The sequence below is a fragment of the Prosopis cineraria genome, unplaced genomic scaffold, assembly GCF_029017545.1.
Source record: "Prosopis cineraria cultivar Desert tree isolate PC_DT_omini unplaced genomic scaffold, ASM2901754v1 PC4, whole genome shotgun sequence".
NCBI lineage: Eukaryota > Viridiplantae > Streptophyta > Magnoliopsida > Fabales > Fabaceae > Prosopis > Prosopis cineraria.
The window spans coordinates 39,076,069-39,097,525 of NW_026555335.1; the positions used below are offsets into that span (position 1 = coordinate 39,076,069).

General features: G+C 32.9%; 2 protein-coding genes across 2 annotated transcripts; both read left to right on the plus strand.

Moving 5' to 3' along the window:
- The first annotated feature begins 1,158 nt into the window (after positions 1-1,158).
- On the plus strand, positions 1,159-2,755 carry LOC129308159 (F-box protein At1g67340). Its single transcript, XM_054949198.1, has 3 exons — positions 1,159-1,366; positions 1,466-1,628; positions 1,709-2,755. Exons 1-3 carry the CDS (start codon positions 1,221-1,223, stop codon positions 2,504-2,506), a joined length of 1,107 nt encoding a protein of 368 aa, XP_054805173.1. The 5' UTR covers positions 1,159-1,220; the 3' UTR covers positions 2,507-2,755.
- Positions 2,756-12,711: 9,956 nt separating this feature from the next.
- Positions 12,712-13,715, plus strand: LOC129309362 (ATP synthase delta chain, chloroplastic-like). The gene has a single exon (XM_054950927.1). The coding sequence runs from the start codon at positions 12,847-12,849 to the stop codon at positions 13,597-13,599; it is 753 nt and encodes a 250-aa protein (XP_054806902.1). The 5' UTR covers positions 12,712-12,846; the 3' UTR covers positions 13,600-13,715.
- The last annotated feature ends 7,742 nt before the right edge of the window (positions 13,716-21,457 follow it).

A 21,457-nucleotide genomic window follows, 5' to 3' on the forward strand; every position in this document is an offset into this window, starting at 1 on the left:
CTGCAAATTTAAAAAATTATCAAAAAAATTGTAGACAACATTTATTTAATTATAATAGTTTTTTATTAGTGATTTATAAATAACTAAACTCAAGAAATTTTTTTTATAGAAATGTATAAAAATATATAAATTATATTTTGATAATTATAAATCCTTGCACATTACTTGCATTTTGTTATAGATTTTTGTACTTTTTTTTAATGTTCTAGGTCCCTATAGTTTTAGTTTTTAATGTTTTGGGTCCCTTCAAGTTTTGTACACTTTGTTAATTTAGGGACTGATAATACTAAAAAATAAAAGTATAAGATCTTAAAATACTAAAAAAAATACAAGGATATATAATAAAATGCTAGCAAAATATAAAAATTTAAAATTATGTTTTTTTTCAATTGATTTGGTTTAGCTGAAGTTCTTAAGAGACAAAACTTTGAATTAAACTATACAAATTGGTATTGTATGAAAAGAAAAAACAAACAAAACTTTATTTATGATAAGTTTTGATTGGCCCATGTTGAATGAATTCGATTTAATTTGATGTAATTGGTTTGTATCACTCTTACGTGCTATGAAAAATGCTTGTATTTAATATTTAATTATGCCTAGAATATAATTGCTTCTAATAAAAAAAATATTTACGAGCAATAAAAAATGTTAATCTTTGATTTTTTTTCATTTAAAATATCGGTAAATTAACATTTAAGAGATAATTTCTTGAAGATTTGAATATTGTTTTATCATTACAAGGGACTAGTTTTTTTTCTCACTAAACTATACCATGTTAATTTTAAAAAACATAGTTAGTACTTAAAATTAACTTAAAAAATATAGTAACTAATATTTAATATGATAAAACTAAAAAAATTTAGTTAAAGTGAATTAAATCTAAGTGAGTTTTAGCTAACTAAAAATTGTATCATCTTTTTATAAGTATAAGGAGTAAATTTTGTCGACGAGAGGGAATACCCCGCTTGGAGTATTGAGAGCAATTCAAGTAAATTCCTATTAACTAAATTGCCACATACTGATTTTCTTTCTTTTATTAATTAATTAATTTATTTATCAATGGTTTTCTGAGACGGCTGTCCCCCTTGTACAGTAGCTTTCGCAGCTGCCTCACTGTGCGTTTGCTCTATATAACCCTGCCTCCTCTGTTACTTCTTGTTTTGCCCTCCTCCTTGAGACCATCCTTCAGTACAGAGATGCTTCTTGGATGATGCAATATGAGAAGACCGCTCAGACATTCATCCAAACACTCCGATAAACATGGTTTCTTCGACGGCTTACCTGACGACCTCGTCCTCTTCATTCTCTCCAAGCTCAGCTCCACCGCTCCTTCTCCTTCCCATTTTATTACTGTCCTGTTAACGTAAATCTCACCCCACCAACATTCATCAAAGTTCTAACCTTTTTTTTTTTTTTTTTTGTTTTCATGCCTGATAGAATGGAGTTTCGTGCCTTTTTTCAGATGCAAAAGACTGAATCAGTTGGCTTTGAATCGTCTAGTATTATCCAGAGCAGGGGAAAAAATATTTGCAGTGAAAGCTAAAAGCTGGTCAGAATATGCCCACCGGTTTCTCCGGCGATGTGTCAGCGCCGGCAACGTCCATGCTTCCTACACTCTCGGAATGGTCAGTGATTAACCATATCCTTCAGGAGAAAGAGGAGTAAGAAAGTCGCTAAATGGTTTCTTGTAATTTGTTTGTCGCAGATCCAGTTTTACTGTTTAGAAAATCGAGAGAGTGGGTTTAAACTTATTGCTCAAGCGGCTTCGAGATCTCACGCGCCGGCGTTATACTCACTCGCCGTCATACAGTTCAACGGAAGCGGTGGATCCAAAAGCGACAAGGATCTAAAAGCCGGCGTGAATCTGTGCGCCCAAGCATCTCTCCTTGGCCATATCGACGCCCTTCGCGAACTAGGCCATTGTCTTCAAGACGGCTATGGCACCACCCAGAACATTGCAGAGGGACGGCGCTTGCTCATCCAAGCGAACGCGCGTGAACTCGCTCGCGTGTTACGCTCCGTCTCCATCAAATCATTTCCCTCCCGGCTCCGCTCCTCCCTGATGATGTGGCGCGTCCACAGGCGGCTTGGAAACGACGCATGCCGAATTGAATGGATTTGTCCGTTGCTCAGCGATTACGGCTATAGCGTGGCGGTGCCGGAGGTGCATCCGGCTAACAGATTCCTGAGGGATTGGTACGAGACAGGTCGTGGTGTGTTAGGGGAGGAGCTGAGACTGTGCGCACACATTGGGTGTGGCCGGCCGGAGACGCGGCCACACGAGTTCCGGCGATGCTCTGTTTGCGGGAAGGTCAACTATTGCTCGCGCGGGTGTCAAGCGCTTGATTGGAAGTTAAGACATAAGACGGAATGCTCGCCGGTTGAAGGGTGGGTGGTGGTGAACGTCGATGTCGGTGGCGGCGGCGCCGATATAGGAGGAAATGTTAATGGTGGTGACGACGTGGTAAATGACGTGGTCGCTCAGAACGTGGCAGCTGGATGAAGTGGATTTTGGCTCTTGTTTTTTTTTAATCAATTTATTATTCTGTTTTTTCAGTGTACAGATAGGTGAAGCAACTATTTCTTCTGGTAGCACCTGGGGTGGGAAGATTCTTTCTTCTAAACTCAGTCATTCCTTTTTTTTTTTTATCTTTTTCAAAAATGTATACTCATAATCATATACTTACTTAAGGTAAGATGTTGGTAAATTTTATTTAAGAAAACGTAATTTTTTATCTTTATATTTTACTCATATTTTGTCATAAATTTTTTAATTTTTTTTAATATTCTAAATTTTTACATTTTTATTATTACATGTTTTAGATTTTTTTAAAGTTTTTATATTTTATTCGTTAAAAATTTAAAATATTAAAAAATAAAGGTATGAAAATTTAAAATATTAAAAAAAGATATAAAGATTTTTAACAAAATACGAGTATGGGTTTAAAAATTGTATTTTCTCTTTTTTTGTGATAATTATATTTTATTAATTTCAAGGCAACAAAAGCGAGAAAGGTAACATCAGGTGTGGGAAAGCCTTTGAATGAATGTATGTAGTAGGGCTTTGCAAAAGTCTTTCAGTTTTGTCTGGTTCAATTCAATCCGAGATGGTCTTAGTCTTGTTCGGTCTGTATAGTCACTGGTTCTTCAGGGTCAAAAAGACTAAAACGATCAAACTATTTTTTCGGGTTGGACTGGATAAAAGACCAGGCATCCGGATCACTTGGTCCAGTCCAGTCCTATTAATTTTTTTATTATAATTATAATTAATTTATTTTTGACAAATGTTTAAAGTGTAATTGATTCTAAGGAGATGATTATATAAAGATTTATTAAGTTTGTTTCTAAATTGTTATTGTAATATAATGTTGTTGAATTTTGTTGAGTATTGTTTTTGTTAAAGTTATAAATTTAAATAATTTAGACTATAACAGAAATATTTTTTTCTTATTGTTAGAAATTATTATGGATTTATTCTTATTATAAGTGTTTTTACTATCTTAATTGAGTTTATTATGTTGAAATGGATTATTTCCTCTCATAGAATAAAAAAAAGAAAAAAAAGCTAAGTGAATACTGGACTGATAGGATCAGTCTCCCAGTCCTATGGACTAAGTCCGGTCCTGTTAATTTTCAGGTTATCACTGGACAAGACTGGACTACGGATTGCCTAACCCAGTCTTTTTCATAAAAGAGACCGGACTTTGAGTTAGAGTGAAATCCAATGCCGTCCTATCTTTTATGCAGCTCTAGTATGTAGGGTATGACCTTTTCGTAGCCATTTCTATTTGTTGGGGAACGCACTTTGAGATTCATGCATCAATATTAAGGAAATTGATTCACCCACCTGGTTTTGGTAAATCCTTTAAATGGGAATAATGTTCAAAGAGATGATGAATTCTCAATAAAATAAAATAAAATAAAATAAAATAATAAGTTAAGAGTTATTTTTATTCTCAAATATGAATTATTTAAAATCAATTCAAACTATTTAAAGTAAGTTTATGTGTGTCCTAAATTTAATTTATTTTTTCCATAAACTATTTGATAACGCATCTATTAACTAATTTGCTTTTGAACAATATACATGTGACACTCCACATGTTATTCATGTTAGATGCCCCTTAATTAAGGGTTATTTTTATTTTCAAACAATTCATTTATTGAACTCAATTTTGAATTATTTTTTTCTTATTTGTTGAAAACCAAATCATGCGTGTCTTGCCATTAACTTATCATAGATGGACGTTAATTTAAATTAGTGAGCCTCACATCCAAGTAGGTTGTTGGTTAGAAATTAAAAGAAAAAATCTCCTCTCAAATGATTTTCAAAAATAAAATTATAAATTTTTTTCATGTGTTCACTTGACAACTGGACTCAGAATTTTAAAAAATTCCTCCACATGTACAAGCCTAACTCAGATTTAAAAAAAAAAAAAAACCTCAATGTCTACATTTGACAAGCACTTGCCCACGATTGTGATAATTTAGATTTAAAATTGTGTTACAAGAGAGGGCAAGTGGTTGTCTATATTTGAGTTGGGTTTTTTAGATTAAGGCGACGCAAAAAAAGCAAATTGTTGAGATTGAGAGATAAAATAATTGTTTTTTTTTTAATTTAGGCTGCCAAATGTACACATGGATTAATTTTTTAAATTTAATTTATGATTGTGATATGATAGAGGATTTTAATTTTAATTTCTAAAAGATCATCCACTTCGATGTACACTCGTGTGGATCACTTATTTAAATTAACAGCATTAACGACAAGGCACACACAATTGGGTTTTTTAACATTTAAAGGAGAAAATGACACAAAATTGAATTCATAACATTAAGTGTCCTTTAGAAAATATTTTAAAAATAAAAATAATCTTATTAATGTCTTATTAGGCATCCATTAGGATGCCATGTGTACATTTTTTATATAAAAATGGTTAACAAATGGGTAATAGGTAGGGCAATAATGAATGACTTTTTAAACATTTATTGTGAAAATAATTTAAAATTGAGTTCAAGACACCCACAAAACCAGACTTTAATAATTTGATAGTAAAAATAATCTTTAATCTTAAAATAATTGTCCTCATCCAATTATTGATTTTTAATGTCTCGTATGTATGTATGTATTTCTTTCATTTAAAAATATAAAGTATTTTTTAAGGAGTTAGATGTTCAAAAATATAATACATTTTTAATCTTTTGAGGTATAATTATTGCCTTTTTAAAAAAAAATATCCATATTGATAATGACTTTATATTTATTATAGGGTGTTTAACAAGGATAAATATAAAAAGATGGGGTTAGTTGAAAAGTAGGTAATTATTTTATTAGAGGGTAATATTTGATTAAAAATGTCTTATATTTTTAAATGAAGGGAGTATGTGTTATGCAATTTTATTAATTTCTAACTGGGTATTTATTGGGATGATACATTTACATGTTTAAAAAAAAATATTGGTTAATGGGCGTAACGATATGGCAAAAAGAAACAGGTTTTTAAACGATTAGTGGGGAGGTGACCTAAAATTGATTTTATGATCATCACAAATCTGGCATGAATAATTCCAAAAAAAAAAAAAGGCCGTTAACCCTAAAATAATTGTCCTTGCCCAATTATTAGTTTTTATCTCTCTCCCTCCCTCTCACACGCGTTAGGCAAATTTTTTAGTTTAAACTTTAAAGCCCTCCTGCTCATTCCATCTAAAATTATATTCTTTTTGTTGTAAATTATAAAATAACTTGAGATAATATTACACATATAAATAAAGATTAATAATAATATTAAGAAAATTTAATTTTTTTAAAAAATATAAATTTTTAAAAATGTTCTTTATTTAATATAACTTTAAATACGCGCATAATAATTATACTATAATCATTTCAATTATCTACTGCTTAAAGGATAATATTAAAAAATTATCATTAATAAAATTTTATTTTTTGTCAATTTTTTTTGTATTTTTTGAAGAACGAAACACCTCTTTAATTAACTCCATTAAAAATGCACATTTTTCTTTATTTATTTTTTATTTAATATGGTGCCTTAAGATATACTTAATTTTATATAATTAATATATTTAAATTTATTTAAATTAAAATGAGTAAATTTTAAAGTGATATTGATAATATTGATAATATGAGTTTGTTATTACACAATGAATAATATATATATTGATTTGATTGGACACGACCATTTCAAGTATATAATATTAAGTATAATAGAAATATTCATATACTTAATCTTATATTATATATTTTTGTTCAATTATATCAAAGAAGTATACTAGTATTTTTTAAGAATGGAAATATTTATATACTTAATCTTACATTACTCAATATACTTTGTTCAATCAAATCAGAATAAGTAAATGTTAAAGTGTTGAAATGTTAATAATAAAAAGTTGTTATAGAATAAATAATGCATTAAAAATTTACATATTTTGATTTGATTGTACACAACCACCTTCATTATATAAAATTAAGTATACAAAATGAGAAAGGGAATATTTATATTTTTAGCCTTGTATACTTAATAGATTAGTGTCCAATATAAAAAAATTACTTTAACAGATTGTTTAACTCTATACTATTTCATCCAATTCTATTTTTTCCATTAAAAAGGGAAAATTTTTGGAAAATGACTGCTCTTAGGTTTTATTACAAATCCAGGCTAATGAAATATAAAATTATATTGCAGGATTAGTGGATGAATTGAATTTTTGTTTTTAATGAAAAATAATCAAAATGTACATTGTTTATTAAAACAATAACCAATCACCAAAGGTTAAATATTTTAAGAAAATTCAAAAAATTTTAAACTTATGATCTCTTAATTTATGAAAGGTTTAGGGTGTGTTTAGATGGAGGGGAGGGGAGGGGAGGCCCCCCTCCCAAATTGGGGGAGCACCCCTCCCCTTCCTCCTCTCCCTCCCTCCCCTCCTCTCCCCCCATCTCCCCTTTTTTTGAACCAAACAAACCCTTAATAATTACCAAGCCAATAATATCTTTTGATTATAAAATTTAAAATTTTATATATAACATAATCATATCCATATTAATTCATGTGTTAACATGCTATTTCATCAATGCTTACTTATTAATTTAATAGCATATACTTGTTAATTCCTTATCTTGTTATTTCAATAACACTACCAGCACTAAATGATCCAGATAACATAGGCACTACGTGCTTTCTTCTTTCTTTCTTCCTTCCTTCTTCTTTTTTTGTAATAGAGAGAAAAATTATATCAATACCTAATAATCAAAACACAAAAAACACAAAAAATAGCTTCACCTAAGACATTTTTCATCAACAACAATAAAGGGATACCATAATTTATTTTTTTAAGGAAGCATGAAATTTTATAATTTGCATGACCCATTCAAATTGCATACTTCCCCCTTTCAGAAGTATTATAAAACACTGACCTGTCAAATTGCATGCTCCATTCGTTTGAGCTGATTAATTATATTTTAAAGTCTCGATTAGAAAATTTGAGCACAATTTTTTTAAAAAGAAAAAAAAAAGCGAGGAAGTTAGAAAATGGGCTCAAGGCCATGATTTATGAGTGAGTGGGTTGAATAGCCCATTGAGGATAGTCACGATTTTTCAAATGGAAATGTCACGGAACTCGATGTCGCACACGCCGGTCTGCCCTTTCATCGCAGAATGTGACGCACCGTCTTTTTTCATGCTATACGTTATTTGTATACCCACTTCAACGCCATATACGCGGCCTTCAATATTAATACGCTTGCTTGCATTTTGACGGAAGTGGCACTAGAAAACAACTGTGTTTCTGACCCATCAAATAAGCAATCCCTTGACTTTCATTGTTATTCGTTTCCATTTTCTTGTGGTTTCAAGGATACCAAACAAGGCATGACTTCATGTTGTTTTATTTTATGACTTTGTTGAATGATTTTATTATGCTCTTCTCGCAGTATGTTCTTTTTCTCAGCTTGATGGGCATGAAGAAGACTGCCACTAATTAGATTCAAAAATGGTGTCATTCATTTGACCCCGTGAATTAGAATTGTGAATAATGAAGAATGCCCATAATTGAGATACAAGACCTCAAGAAGGCTTGCCTAATTTCGATCCAAGACGATAAGGAACGCAAACATAATTGACCAACCATGTTTTCGGAAGAAATGATGATTCCAAATTGAAAGTTAATTATTCTAAGATTAGCAATAGGAAATGAAGATGTTTGTGATATGAACAATAAATACCAGGCATGTCAGAGACGTTGAGTCTCAATTGATAACAAAAAAGTCTCGAACTCTCTTATCATAGTTTACTTGAATGTAAAAGATATACAAGACTTTGGTCGAATAAGTGTTTTAATTTTTATTGAAATATGAAAGGTTATAAGTTTATATTGAAAGTAAAAGCTAATTGATAAAACTAAAGGCTAAAGGTGCAAAATGCAAGTTTTTGATTGAGTGTTGATTGTCTTTCTTCTATGTCTTTGTTTTCTATTTATGGTGTCAGAGTGGTAGTAACCTCTCCCGCAAGAACTAGAATATTTTACCGAAAAATCAGGGATCTTGTGAAACTCATGGCATGTCTTCATTCTATATTCTCCATTTTGGTAATCAGTTCGTCTCACCAAGATATTTAAGCATGATGTCCATAAATTGCATAATCACTCGAGATCATGTCTTTATGTGCCAACGGTCCAATGTTTGTAACTGGCAAAATTTTAGCATGTTTATTCCATCGTGGCCTTCTATTAAGCTTGGGCCCGACCCTTTTATTCAAATTAGGCCTAACTTTTTAGTTACTAAGCCCGAATAGTCTTATGACTTATTTGAGCGACATTTCATATTTTATCCAAAACATTACCCTCGTGTGCTAGTGGCTGATAATGTAAGCCATATGGCATGTTTGAAAAAACTAAAATGTCACTTTATCTCTGAGCGCCCTTTGTTAATATAAACTTATTGCTTTTTCTGGTCACTTCTCTTTCCCTTTTTGTTGTTTCTTGACATTCAAGCTTTTGCATCCCTTGTTCTAATCCTCCCTTTGCTCATAAATAGCTTCCTTCACTGCTGTTGCTGCCGCCTCTACTATTGCTCCGTCTTTCACATCTACCAAAAGTTTGTCTAATTCTCTGGCCACCATTTGAAATCCTATTGCCTCACTCGAAAGATAGACGACGATACGTATTTGATTGCTAAAAACCCTTATCTCTCTTGTATTAGGTCCTCATTCTGATATTTCTTTATTTTTGCTGCTCTTCTTTACATTCTGCTGGTTGTCAATGTCCATGGTTTCTCCCAAGTGGTTCCAAACCACCTTAGAGTTGTTCAGGCTCTTTACGCTTTGCCCTTTCTGGCTAATATCCCATCTAGAAGACCTATTCCTATTAGATCAGCCTGTAGGTTTCTCCAAGCAATCTTACACTGTTCTTGAACTTTCTTGAGCTACTTCCTCCCTGTTCTAGACATTCCAAGGCCTCCCATCTCTCCGCTTATCATCATTTCTCCTGTTCTGTTATCTGTTAGAGTTTATCTCCACTATGTTGTCTATGGCAAATGGTAAAAACAAGTCCTCGTCTACAAATATGTGTTCCTCCTTAGGGAACTTAAGAATTCCCTTATTGATCTAGTCCTGGATGACATTCTTAACGCCCTAACAAGCCTAGGTGTTGTGACTCAATGAGTGATGGTACTTACAGTATTCCTTTCCTCTTTGCACTACTTTTGAAGGAATATTGTGATCAGCTGACAGTGAGATGAAGTTTTCTTTGAGAAGGAAATCGAAGATCTCCTCTGTTTTGGTAGTGTCAAAGGTGTACTGTATAACGTTCGTCCTTTTAGGAATTTTTTTGACCTTTCTTATCAAGGCTGGGCATGTGTAGTTGCCAGTATTTTTTAGTTCTGCCATTGTAATGTCAAGGTCACCGACGTAGGTTCCTGCCGTAGTCTGCCAATAATGATCCTCTTCTTTGAGCAGCTCCTTATATCCCCATACTTTGGCCTTGAGCTCATAGAAATCACAAAATTCCATCCTCTGAAATTTCTTTCAAAGCTCTATATCAAATCCTGCTTATGCCAACTTGATAAATTCAGTTTCTGAAAGCAGCACATGGCATCTGCTCCTCAGTCGTTTGAACCTCACTAAGTATTGGTCCACCGTCTCTCTAGCTTGTTAGGTAAGCTTGCAGAATTCAGCTATACTGACCTCCAATTCTACCTTGTAGAACTGAACATGAAACTTTTGCTCCATTTCCATCCAGCTAATGATTGAGTTACGAGGTAGTGAAATGTACCATGTGAACATTGGGCCTGTGAGAGTGTTTTGGAACAATCTCAGTTTTAAGTTGGTGAAGTTCTCATAATTGGTAATCTCCCCATATTGGATTGTGAACCTCCTAATGTGCTCCAAGGTGGATTGCATTCCATCTCCTAAGGATAGTGTGAAGTTAAGGATCCTATATCCCCAAAGATATGGGTTATCTCTATTTATGTACTCCGGATATGGCTTTGAGAAAGTAAGGTGGCCAATTGGCCTCATCCCTAGCCTATATATATCCTAGATAGCATCTCTTAGGGCCTCCATGTTCACCAGTCAATTAAGAAGCTCATTTTGACTCTCCGGGACTATCACCATGCCTCCTGGTCCCCTTATGCCGGGCTCCTATAAATAATACAAAGAATTAGTTAGAGGATTAGTGTTAGTAAAAATCTAAGGGTTAGAGATGTCCTTTACAAGTGGGTGGCCCTGAAGGCCAACACCTACATTGATTCCTACTTGTTGCCCTCCATACGGCTCTAAATTTGAGCTTGCTTTTAGAGGAGTGCTTTTCAATGATGTAGCTATGTTCTTCATGCCATCATGCAGAGCTTACATCATTATCTATTGTCATTCTTTCTCCCTACGTTTTGATGCTTCTAAGGATAGTACAAAGAACCTTTGGTTCTCTTCTAGCTTTGGTCTTGAATTTTTCACAGCACTTCTGCCGTAGAATAGTTGGATATGATCAGTGGGTTAGCTTGTCTATTTCCTAGCTTTGAGTCAGGGCTTGTGCTGTTGCTACTTGTCGACATCGACACTATGTGCTCACAATGTTTAGCTGCTTTAACATCAAGCGTTAAGTGTTTTGACCCTGTGTGTGCAGAGGTCGCTTCTAGTTCGTGAGAACCAGCACCTGTTTCATCAGTCCTTTTGTCATTTCTCGTCCTTGCTATCTTTGTTACACAGGTCCCATTAGGAGTGCCAAAAATTGTTCGTGGTGTGAACAACAAATACCAAGCGTGCCAGAAACACTGAGTCTCAATTGATAATAAAGGAGTCTAGAGCTCTCTTACCACAATTCACTCGGATGTAAAAGATACATAAGACTTTAGTAAAATACGTGTTTTAATTTTTATTAAAATGTGAAAGGTTACAAGTCTAGATTAAAAGTAAAAACTAACTGATAAACTAAAGGCTAAAGGTGCAAAATGCAAGTCTTTGATTGAATGTTGATTATCTTTCTTCTGTGTCTTCTTCTTCTATTTATAGTGTTAGAGTGGTGGTAGCCTCTTCCTCAAGACCTAGAACATTTTGCTGAAGAATTAGGGATCTCATGTCATGGTCTTCATTCCGTGTTCTTCATTTTTGGTAATCAACTCGTCTTATCGAGATACTTGGGCACGATATCCGTGGATTTCAGAATCACTTAGGATTGTGTCTTTATGTGCCAACGATCCAATGTTTGTAATTGGTGAGATTTTATCATGTTTATTCCATCATGACCTTCTATTGAGCTTGAGGTTGACCCTTTTGTTCAAATTGGACCTGACTCTTCAATTATTTAGCTCAAATAAACTTATGATCTATTTGATCGACATTTCATATTTTAGTCTAAATAGAAGACACTACATTATACATGTTCTCTTATTAAATCAAACCCAACCCAAGGATTGTGTAAGATTGCAGTGCCAACTCAACATTCAGCTAACTCACGTAGACTCAATTAATTCTTTTTTTATTACCTAAAATACTCATAAAAATATATCAAAGTTATTACTTCCTCATGTTAGAAACAAATAATTATTGATTCACAATATTAAAGATGGCCAAAGTTGAAAAATTGTGATATGGGCTACTTAATTGTTTCCATTAGTGGGTATATATATATGAAGTAAAAACTTCTTATATTTAAAACATAGATAATTTATTATTTTCATGGTTGAAAATTAGATGATTTAGATTTTAAAGACTTATTAAAATCAAGATCATGCTTCAACATATAAAGAACGCTTACATAAATATTTATAAATGATTCATTGATAATATTAATATCCTTCTCCCTTAAATCATAAGATTCGAACTCATGTTTTCATATCCTTGTTAATTAGATAAATCTTTATTACATATGTTTTATTTATTATGTTCTTCACCAAGAAATAATACAAAGATCTTAATAAAAGCACAGAGGTAATTTTCAATTTTGTAAAGTAAACCTAATGGCCTGGCATAATTTGATTTGAGTTTATTAGGTATTGCCGTATTGGTGAACAACTCAATGAACCACGACTTAAGCATGGGCTAAATACTTACTGCGCCTGATAAGCTTGATTACATAACTGCCTCTATTTTTTTCAATTTTAATGAATATTAATGGACTTGGTTTTTCTTTCTTGAATTTCTTTTGTTGTTAAAAACCACCCTAAATTGTCATTTTCTCTCTCACAGAATAAGAGGCTACGGTGCCCTCAACGCAAGATAGCTTATCCGACGACCGACGCTCTCCACCGTTAATCTCATCTCTCCCCATCAAACCCCTCCGTCATCTTCACTCCACTCTCTCTCTCTCTCTCTGTGCGCTCGGAAGTCAGAATCAATGGCGTCTCTACGCCATACTCCAACCTCAATCCAATCCAATCACTCTCCACTCTCCGGAAACTTCGCCTCCCCTAGACCCCCCTTCAACCTCTCATTCTCCGCCTCTACCTTCCCGTCTTCTCTCCAACTCAATTTCGCCGCCACCACTGGCCGCCGCTCCCATGGCGGCGCTCTCGGTGCCAAGATGACTTCCAGCGCCGCCGCCAGCTACGCCCTCGCGCTCGCCGACGTCGCCAAGGCCAATAACACCCTCGACTCTACGACCGCCGATATCGAGAAAATCGAGGAAATCTTTGCCGACCCTGGTGTTTTCTCCTATTTCAACAACCCTACCATAGAGACCGAGAAGAAGAAAAAGGTCGTGGAGGAAATCGCCATTTCCTCCAGCTTGCAGCCTCATACTCGAAATTTCCTCAACATTTTGGTGGATGCAAAGAGGATCGATCTGATCAAGGATATCGCGAAGGAGTATGAGTTCGTGTATAACGATTTGACGGACACGAAGCTTGCGATCGTGAGCTCGGTGGTGAAGCTGGAATCACAGCACCTGGCGCAGATAGCGAAGCAGGTGCAGAAGCTGACCGGTGCGAAAAATGTGAGAATCAAGACCTTGATTGATCCAAGTTTGGTGGCTGGATTCACGATCAGGTATGGGAATTCGGGATCTAAGTTGATTGATATGAGTGTGAAGAAGCAACTTGAAGAAATTGCTGCTCAGCTCGATTTGGGCGATATCACACTCAGTTCATGAACCTTCTTGGTGGAAAAAGTTCCATCGTCAATTTTAGTTGCTTTGATGAACTGTCAAGCGTGTACAAGATTCTTGCGGTAGCATATATATACACATATGATTTTAATTTTGGTAAATTTGGAATTGGAATTGGATTGTGGTGAGACTGAGAGCAAGTTTTGTGTTGAGTTTTGATTCTCGACACAGATTCTTCTGCAAAATTCTTCAGAAGGGAGCAGAAAAAAGGTATTATTCTCAATTCCTCGCTCTTTCGAGGTTTTGGGATTAGTAATCTCTGTTTTTGTTTACCATTATTGCGGGTTAACCTTGTGACGATTGATTTGGGTGAAATTGACCCGAAACTTGAAGGGGAGAAACGTAGAAAACACTTCAAAATTGCTGATATGCTTTGTTTACTACTATTTGCTTCTGCTGTTCGAAATCTGCTCTGAGGGTATGTCGCCTGCGAATTCTAATCCGTATATGGCATAAACGTAAAACCGGGAAAAAGAGGTCCACGTTACACCCATGTAGGCCTTTTTATATTTTACATTGATGGTGACGATGATGATGATAAATATTGATTTAAAATATAAAATTGATTGATATCAAATCATATTACTCTAATTCGCCGTAAGATTTTATAGAAAACTAGTATAATTATCTCTGATAATTAATATCATTAATATAAAATATTAAATCTATAATAACTTATGTTACTTATAAGCCATCATAAGTCATTAATAAAAAAATTTTCTTAAGATCAACCACGGTGGCGGATTGTTTTGTTTTGTTTTTATTTTTAAATCAAGGGCATCTAACAAATTGAATCTCAAGGTACAATTGAAAACCTAAGGTTTTTAATGCATTTTCAGATTGTTTCAAGCCTTTCATTTTGTTATGTTATCTAAATAGCAAGGTAAACTGGGTTGGGCTTCAAATTGATCAATAAGAAAAGAAAAATATAAAATTCAACTTGATCAACCCATCCAAAAGTGTCAATCGAACTAGCTAGGAGATTGGTTCCCTAGTCCGGCCAGCCAACTTGGTTTAGGTTCTGCTGTTTTTTTGGCCCAAGTGCAAGCATATTATTCAATACTTTGACAAAGGTGAGAAACAAAGTTCAACAGAGACAAACCAAAAAAAAAAAAAAAACATGTGAGACAAACAAAACAATCAAACAACAACAACAAACCTTTATCTCACTAGGTGCAGTCGCCTATAGAAATTGCAAGATGTCATTATACTCTATCATTTATTAAGTTTTTAGGAATATTATTAATTAAGAAATCGCGTTCAACAACTTTTAAAAGTGTTCTCTTAGGCCTTCCTCTATCCCTCTTAACAAGGCTTAAAGTTATATGTTTCACTCTTCTCACTGGTGCCTCCCGCAGTCTTCTTTGTACATGCACAAACTATCTCAAATGATTTTCTACCATTTTTTCCTCATTAGGTGCTACCCTCACTTTTTCGCGTACATGCTCATTTTAAATTTTATCTTTATGTGTATATCTGCATATCCATCATAACATTCTCATTTCTGCTACTCCAACTTTATGCTCTTGCTGTCCCGTTAGAGCCCAACATTTACTACTATATAATATAACCAATTTGATAGCAGTACGATAAAACTTTCCTTTAAGTTTATTAGGCACCTTACAGCCACAAATAACTCCTTTAGCTTTTTTTTCAATTAAATCACCCAGCTTAAATCCTATGTGAAATATCCCCACCGATTTCGCCATCATTTTGAATAATGGCTTCTAAATATCTAAACTTTTTCACTTGAGGTATAATTTGATATTTCAATTTCACTTTTAAATTACTGTCAACTAGTCTCTTATCAAATTTACAATATAAATATTTCGTCTTACTCTTACTTAGACGGAAACCTTTCGACTCCAATGTCCTTCTCCATAATTCAAGTTTACAATTAATTTCTTGTCTCTATTATAAGAATTATATCATCCACGAAGAGCATAAATTTGGAAATTTCTCCTTCAATATATTCCGTCAAAACATTTAGGATTGAGTTAGACAGATAAGGACTCAAAGATGATCCTTGATGTAGTCCAATCTTTATAGAAAAGTCTTTTGTTTGATCACTATATGTTCTTATATTAGTTTTTATCCTCTCATACATATCTTGCATGACTTTAAAATAAGTAATCCGTACTCCTTTCTTTTTCAAGGCTTTTCAAAGCACTTTCTTGGTATACAGTCATAAGTTTTTTCCAAATTAATAAAAACCATATGTAAATCTTTATCTTTATAATAATACTTTTTCATTAATCCCCTAAGTAGATAAATCATCTCAGTAGTTGATCTACCTGTCATAAAACTAAACTAATTTTCAAAAATACTTGTCTCCAATCTCAATAGAGACAAACAAAACAAAGGAAATGAATAAAGAAAAATTAGCTAGCGTGACTTGTAACATCACAAATTTTAATTTCAAAATTAATTAATTAATTAAGGTTAATTAAGTAAAATTTGAATATCAATTAGTTTGATGATGGTCGTCAACGGGTCTATTGAATGTGACAGTAGCCATTGGATCGGGTTCAGATGGGTAATGGGTCGCTAGGGCCCACATGGAGCAACAAATTTGGAATGGGCCATTCTCTGCCATCAAAGCTAGCAAAACGGGTTAAGCTTGTTCAAGCCCTAAAATAACTAGGGTGAGGTCACTTTATTAGAGGGTAAAAATGAATTTTGAGTTTAAAAAGGTTGGCTTAAAAGGGCTTGATTATTTTTTTTAAAACAAAATTTAGGTAACAAATACAAAATAAATAAAAAAATCAAGTGCTTCTCATTCTTCTGGTATCTTATCCACAACAACAATCAATTTTGATGATAGATTTGATGTGTGTTTTAAATACTTTGTCAATTAAGTTTGTTATTTTTATTCTTACTTTACTTTATTAGTATTTAATTGATATTTCTTTAATCATTTACAAACTATTATGCTAGATTGTCAATATATTTATATAAGTATACATGATTTTTTTTATGGACAAGTTTCAACTAGAGAATTATTTGGGTGAACCAATACTAAGGGTGTGTTTGAATTAAAAAATATACAATTGAGGTCAGAATCAACTGAGGTTAAGATAAAAGTGTGTGACTATAATATGATTTATACTTGGATACTTCTTTTTTAAAAGTCAGTTGAACAAGTTAAAATTTGTTTAGATGATTTAATTCAAAATCTAGTTGAGATATGCAATGACAAAAATGGATATGAATTATATATATATATATTTAGTTATTTGTGATTAATTTGATATTTTTGAAAAAATTTATTAAACTTAAAATTACAATTTTTTAGAAAAGTAGAATTAAAAAAATATAAAATAAATTGATAAATTAAAAAATCTCCATTGGCATTTTTGTATCGATTTTCATTATTTGTGAATTTCTTTTAGTGATAAAACGAAAAGAGATGAATATATAATTGAATGTTGATTCTCCAGTCCATTGCACTTAATTGAAAAAATTAATTCAGTAATTATTAATTAACACCTAGTGGGCAAAACAAAAAAGAAAAAGAAGCATTAATGAAAATTAAAGTATATCCGAAGGTGATCAAGCATAAGCTCCATTCAAAATTAAAAAGAAAGGATAAGTTAAAAATAAATAAATAATAATAAATAAATAAACAAAGAGAGAGAGAGAGAGAGAGAGAGAGAAAGCAAAATCTAGACATTGTTCGCAGAGGGCAACAAATTCGGCTACCAGAACCAACAAATCAAAGCTCCATTCAAAATTAGAAAGCCCCAAACAAATAAAAAATTTGTACCATGTTTTCTTCATCACCGAATCAACATCCTATAACTATAAGGAGTGCAACTTTTTCTCCTTTATCCCTACCAGAGCTTTCGGTTAGATTCAAAAGATTGAAGTTCCTTGCCTTCTGTTAGAGAGGTTTGGGCCACCCTAACCTCAATTGGGGAGGTAATTCAAATACACACTAAGTCTCCTAATTTAAAAAAATTAGATATTGAATTGGTGAAGGAACAACTAATATCAATTATCAATTTTTTTTAGGATAAATACTGATATTCTTAGTATTTCAATCACTACCATCACTAGTGAATTGATTTTTAGCATCAGTTCACATGTTTTGACAAAGTATCAAAGTTTTTTTCTTCCAAGTAATGTTAAGGCTATCATTTACACTTGTAATTGGTTGCACAATTTTGATAATGTTGCTATGATATTGAATTTGAATGTTTAAGCTTCATAGATTTGTTATGGATTTACTTAAATTTATTTTTTAGACTTAATTTTATGTGTAATAGATTTTTTTTATAAACGTGTTTATTAGGCATTTAAATTAAAAAAACAATAATATTAGGGCCGAGGCTTGTAGGGCTATCCTTTCAGCCAGTCTAACCTCAAAATAGGAGCCTTGAAGCATTTTCGAGCCTTTTGGGCTTGGCCCTTTTTGGCGTAGGCCCTTCAAGGGTCAATCATAATTGCTAATCTATGTGCCATCAGTTATGGCGGAGGGACATGAGCCGCAATGGATAGTAAAAAATTTAAAATAACAAGCTCACATTTGTAAGCTGGAGTGAGACAAAGAGAAAGAGATTCATATAGTAAGTGATGGAGGAGGTGTTGAGGCCTATTAGGGTTCCATTTCTAAGGACATTGGGAATGTTTCAAGCTTGGTTTTGCCTAGATAAGCTTCCATTACACCTTCTTCTTCCTTCCTTTATCATTTCTGCATATTTTCTTAAGAGGGAGATGGTGATTTCAAACTATATGACTTTGGGTTCGAAACTATTAGTCTAAATGAGATTTATAAGAGTTATTTAAGCTTTCTACATTTAGTTTAGAATATTTTATAAGGTTGAGCTTAGGTCTTTGGGTTTTGGATCAATCCTGAGCATTTTGATGAAGAATTTGGGTTGTTGGATGCTATATTTATTATTAAGTTAATGGAAGCTAATAAGCTTATTGAAGGTGAGAGTGTACTGGTAGTGGGACATTTTAGTGATTAAAATATAAGTTTCAAAATTTGAAAATAGTATTTATAATGATTAATAGTGATACTTATCATTGTTAATTGTAGATTACTCTTGTAGAACATCGGTTGAGCTTAGTCTTGGCTTAAGAAGCAAGTAGTATATGGGGTAACCTTTAATTTATCAAAAGTTTGAGATAACTAAAGGATTTTATTTTATATTAATGCTTGCTTTATTGATTCTTGACTATTGTAAATTTTATGTGTGTGTGTGTATTCAAAGTTAAATTTGATATTTTTCACGATTTGAAAAATATTACAAGTGTGGCAACTTTTGAGTTTTAAGTGGATGTTTGTTAATGAAATTAACCTATGATTATGGTAAGTTAAATTATGATATGAAATCAATATTCTCATGATTGATGTATTGAGTATGTCGGCATGATCATATATTGGGTAGAAGTTCCCCTTATGAAGGGTTAATGTTATTTCTATTCATGTAAATATTACCAACACCAAGGGTAGCCCTGGTGTTTAGTTTAGATAAAGTATTCCTCAATATCACTCTGAATTAGGTTACTTAGATCATAGCCCTTTACATAATCTTGGATTAGGTGTAGTATAAGGCTTGTGACATTTCAAGAATTTCAAAATGAAGGAAGCTGTGGTTCGAGAGTAAAAGTAGCACTTTGGGCTGGGTAACTTCTCACAATTGGTGAGCTTGGGTTAATCTATTTACACAGATGCAACTATGTTTGATTGTTAGCCTACGAATTTAGTTGGCAATATAAGGAGGAGATAAGGATGATGCTTGATTATGCATTTCATTTATCATGCGATGTGATATTACATTGTGAATCGAATTGATTTACTTGCCTACTTTGCATGCCTTAATTAATGTGACTTGCATGTGTATAATTTTGAGTTTGTTTAATTATCGAGTGGTTGTGCTTACCTCTATTTAACATTTTACAAGCACTAAATTTGAAAAGAATAAGGAAAAGTCACTTAAGGTTTAGGAATCTGTGTTCCAACTGCATGCCTCTTATTTTGGTAGTTATATGTGTAATGTATAATGGAATTTTCAACTAGGACAGTTGTTTTTGAAATACTTGCACCATCACATTTCTTTATGTATGTTTGAATGTATTTTGTGCCCTAAGTTATGTTGTATGAGAATTATGGTTTAAACATGGCAATATATTGATGCAAGTATGTTTGTAGTTATTTCAAATGATTGTAATGATTATTTTGGAGATTTCATTGTTACCTCCCCTAGTGATTTTTGATGAAATTAAGATTGAGGAATAAAAATGAAAACTATGTTGCATTTGTCTATTGTAACGCATTGTACAAATTGTCATAGGTCCTTTAAATATAGTCTATGTAGGTTTTTGGGCTTTTAGCACTTTTTTTGTGGTTTGGACATATTGAAAGTTTGAAAAGTGTGAAAATATGTTAGCTTTGGTTTTGGGTGTTCAATTTTGTGATACGATATAATTTGTGCCATTAGTTCATTCACTAAAAAAGCTTTTTATGAACACCTAAATTATCTCAATCAAACATTAGAATAAAATTTGAGATACACCGAAAGTTTAGCCTCGGAACTAAAGTGTGAAAGCAAATTGCTGTCATTGATTTTGTATAGTGCATCGCGACACATGGCATATAAGAGCTCTAGTTGTGATGCACAGAGGCTTGGTTGTGGCAAATACTCTAGAAATGTTGAGAAATGACATGTTTAACCTTATTTTTCTAATGTTTTCAATCTTATTGATATCCCAAGCTTCCATATGATGTTATACTTTGATTGATGCATGATTTAGCTTGAAAAACTTTATTTACTCATTCAAATCTTGGGATCCTATTGATTAAAAAGGTTTATACTAATATACTAGAGTGTTTTTATTCAGTTTTAAACTATGGTATCATGATAGAATCTAGTCTATCATGGTAGGGACCCTTATACTTATATGAAGTGATTTAGTTAGTTCAATTTTAATAACCATAATAAACTTTTTGTATTGAGTCCTTTTCTTTTTTTATTATAGTTAATTCTTTGTAATTGCAATTAATCCCTATTTACTATGGTAGAATTATTAAGGTGATTATTCCCTAACTATCATGGTAAGTTACGGTGACATGATTAAATATTTGTGGTAATTTAAGCGATATTACATCAATTTTGAACTTAAGGGCCAACAAACAGTAGGAGACAATCCACAACTCATGGCATCTCTGGCTAGTGACCAAGACAAAGGAAGTGATGGTATGGATATCCATCCTATTGGACTCACATCCTTGAGAGAGAGGTAGTTGCTATAGAGTTAGCTACACAATTGTCTTCACGTGGAACAAAGACGATAGAAAAACCAACTATGAAGACCATAAGGTGAATGATGACTTCAGTAAGTCTTTTGCACCTCCAGTCACCCAGCTCGGGGATGATCTTTTTGAATGCGAGGTACTTAAGACAATTGTTTTTAAAGATCACTTTGTCATAGCTCAAATCAATAACCAATAAAAGAGCCCATTTAATATCATGTTAAATTGTGCTCTAAATGATAATCTCCCTTTAATTTGTTGAGTTGGTATGTTTGTAATTGGCTAAGTGTACAGCTGCGTTGGTACTTTTGAAGTACTCTAGAACTTCTCCATCTTGGATTGGTTAAATATTAGTGAACGGTTACATTAACAAATAAAAAAATGCTCATTACTCTTTTTTTTTTTTGGTTGCTCAAAGTATTCTTTTAGTTATTAGTTGAGGCTAATCCCTCGAGAAACGCTATTTAAAGAGATATTCTCTCCCAAAACGCTAATTCCTAAATACATGTTAAATGAAATTTTCCTTTTTTTTTTTTTTTAATGTCCAGGACAAAACGCATGCTAGAATCCCTGGATAACTGG

Coding starts and splice junctions, on each gene's coding strand:
- LOC129308159 (XM_054949198.1), top strand. CDS start 1,221: ATGAGAAGACCGCTCAGACATTCATCCAAACACTCCGATAAACATGGT. Junction 1,367..1,465: donor TTTATTACTGTCCTGTTAAC/GTAAATCTCACC, acceptor GCCTTTTTTCAG/ATGCAAAAGACTGAATCAGT. Junction 1,629..1,708: donor CTTCCTACACTCTCGGAATG/GTCAGTGATTAA, acceptor TGTTTGTCGCAG/ATCCAGTTTTACTGTTTAGA.
- LOC129309362 (XM_054950927.1), top strand. CDS start 12,847: ATGGCGTCTCTACGCCATACTCCAACCTCAATCCAATCCAATCACTCT.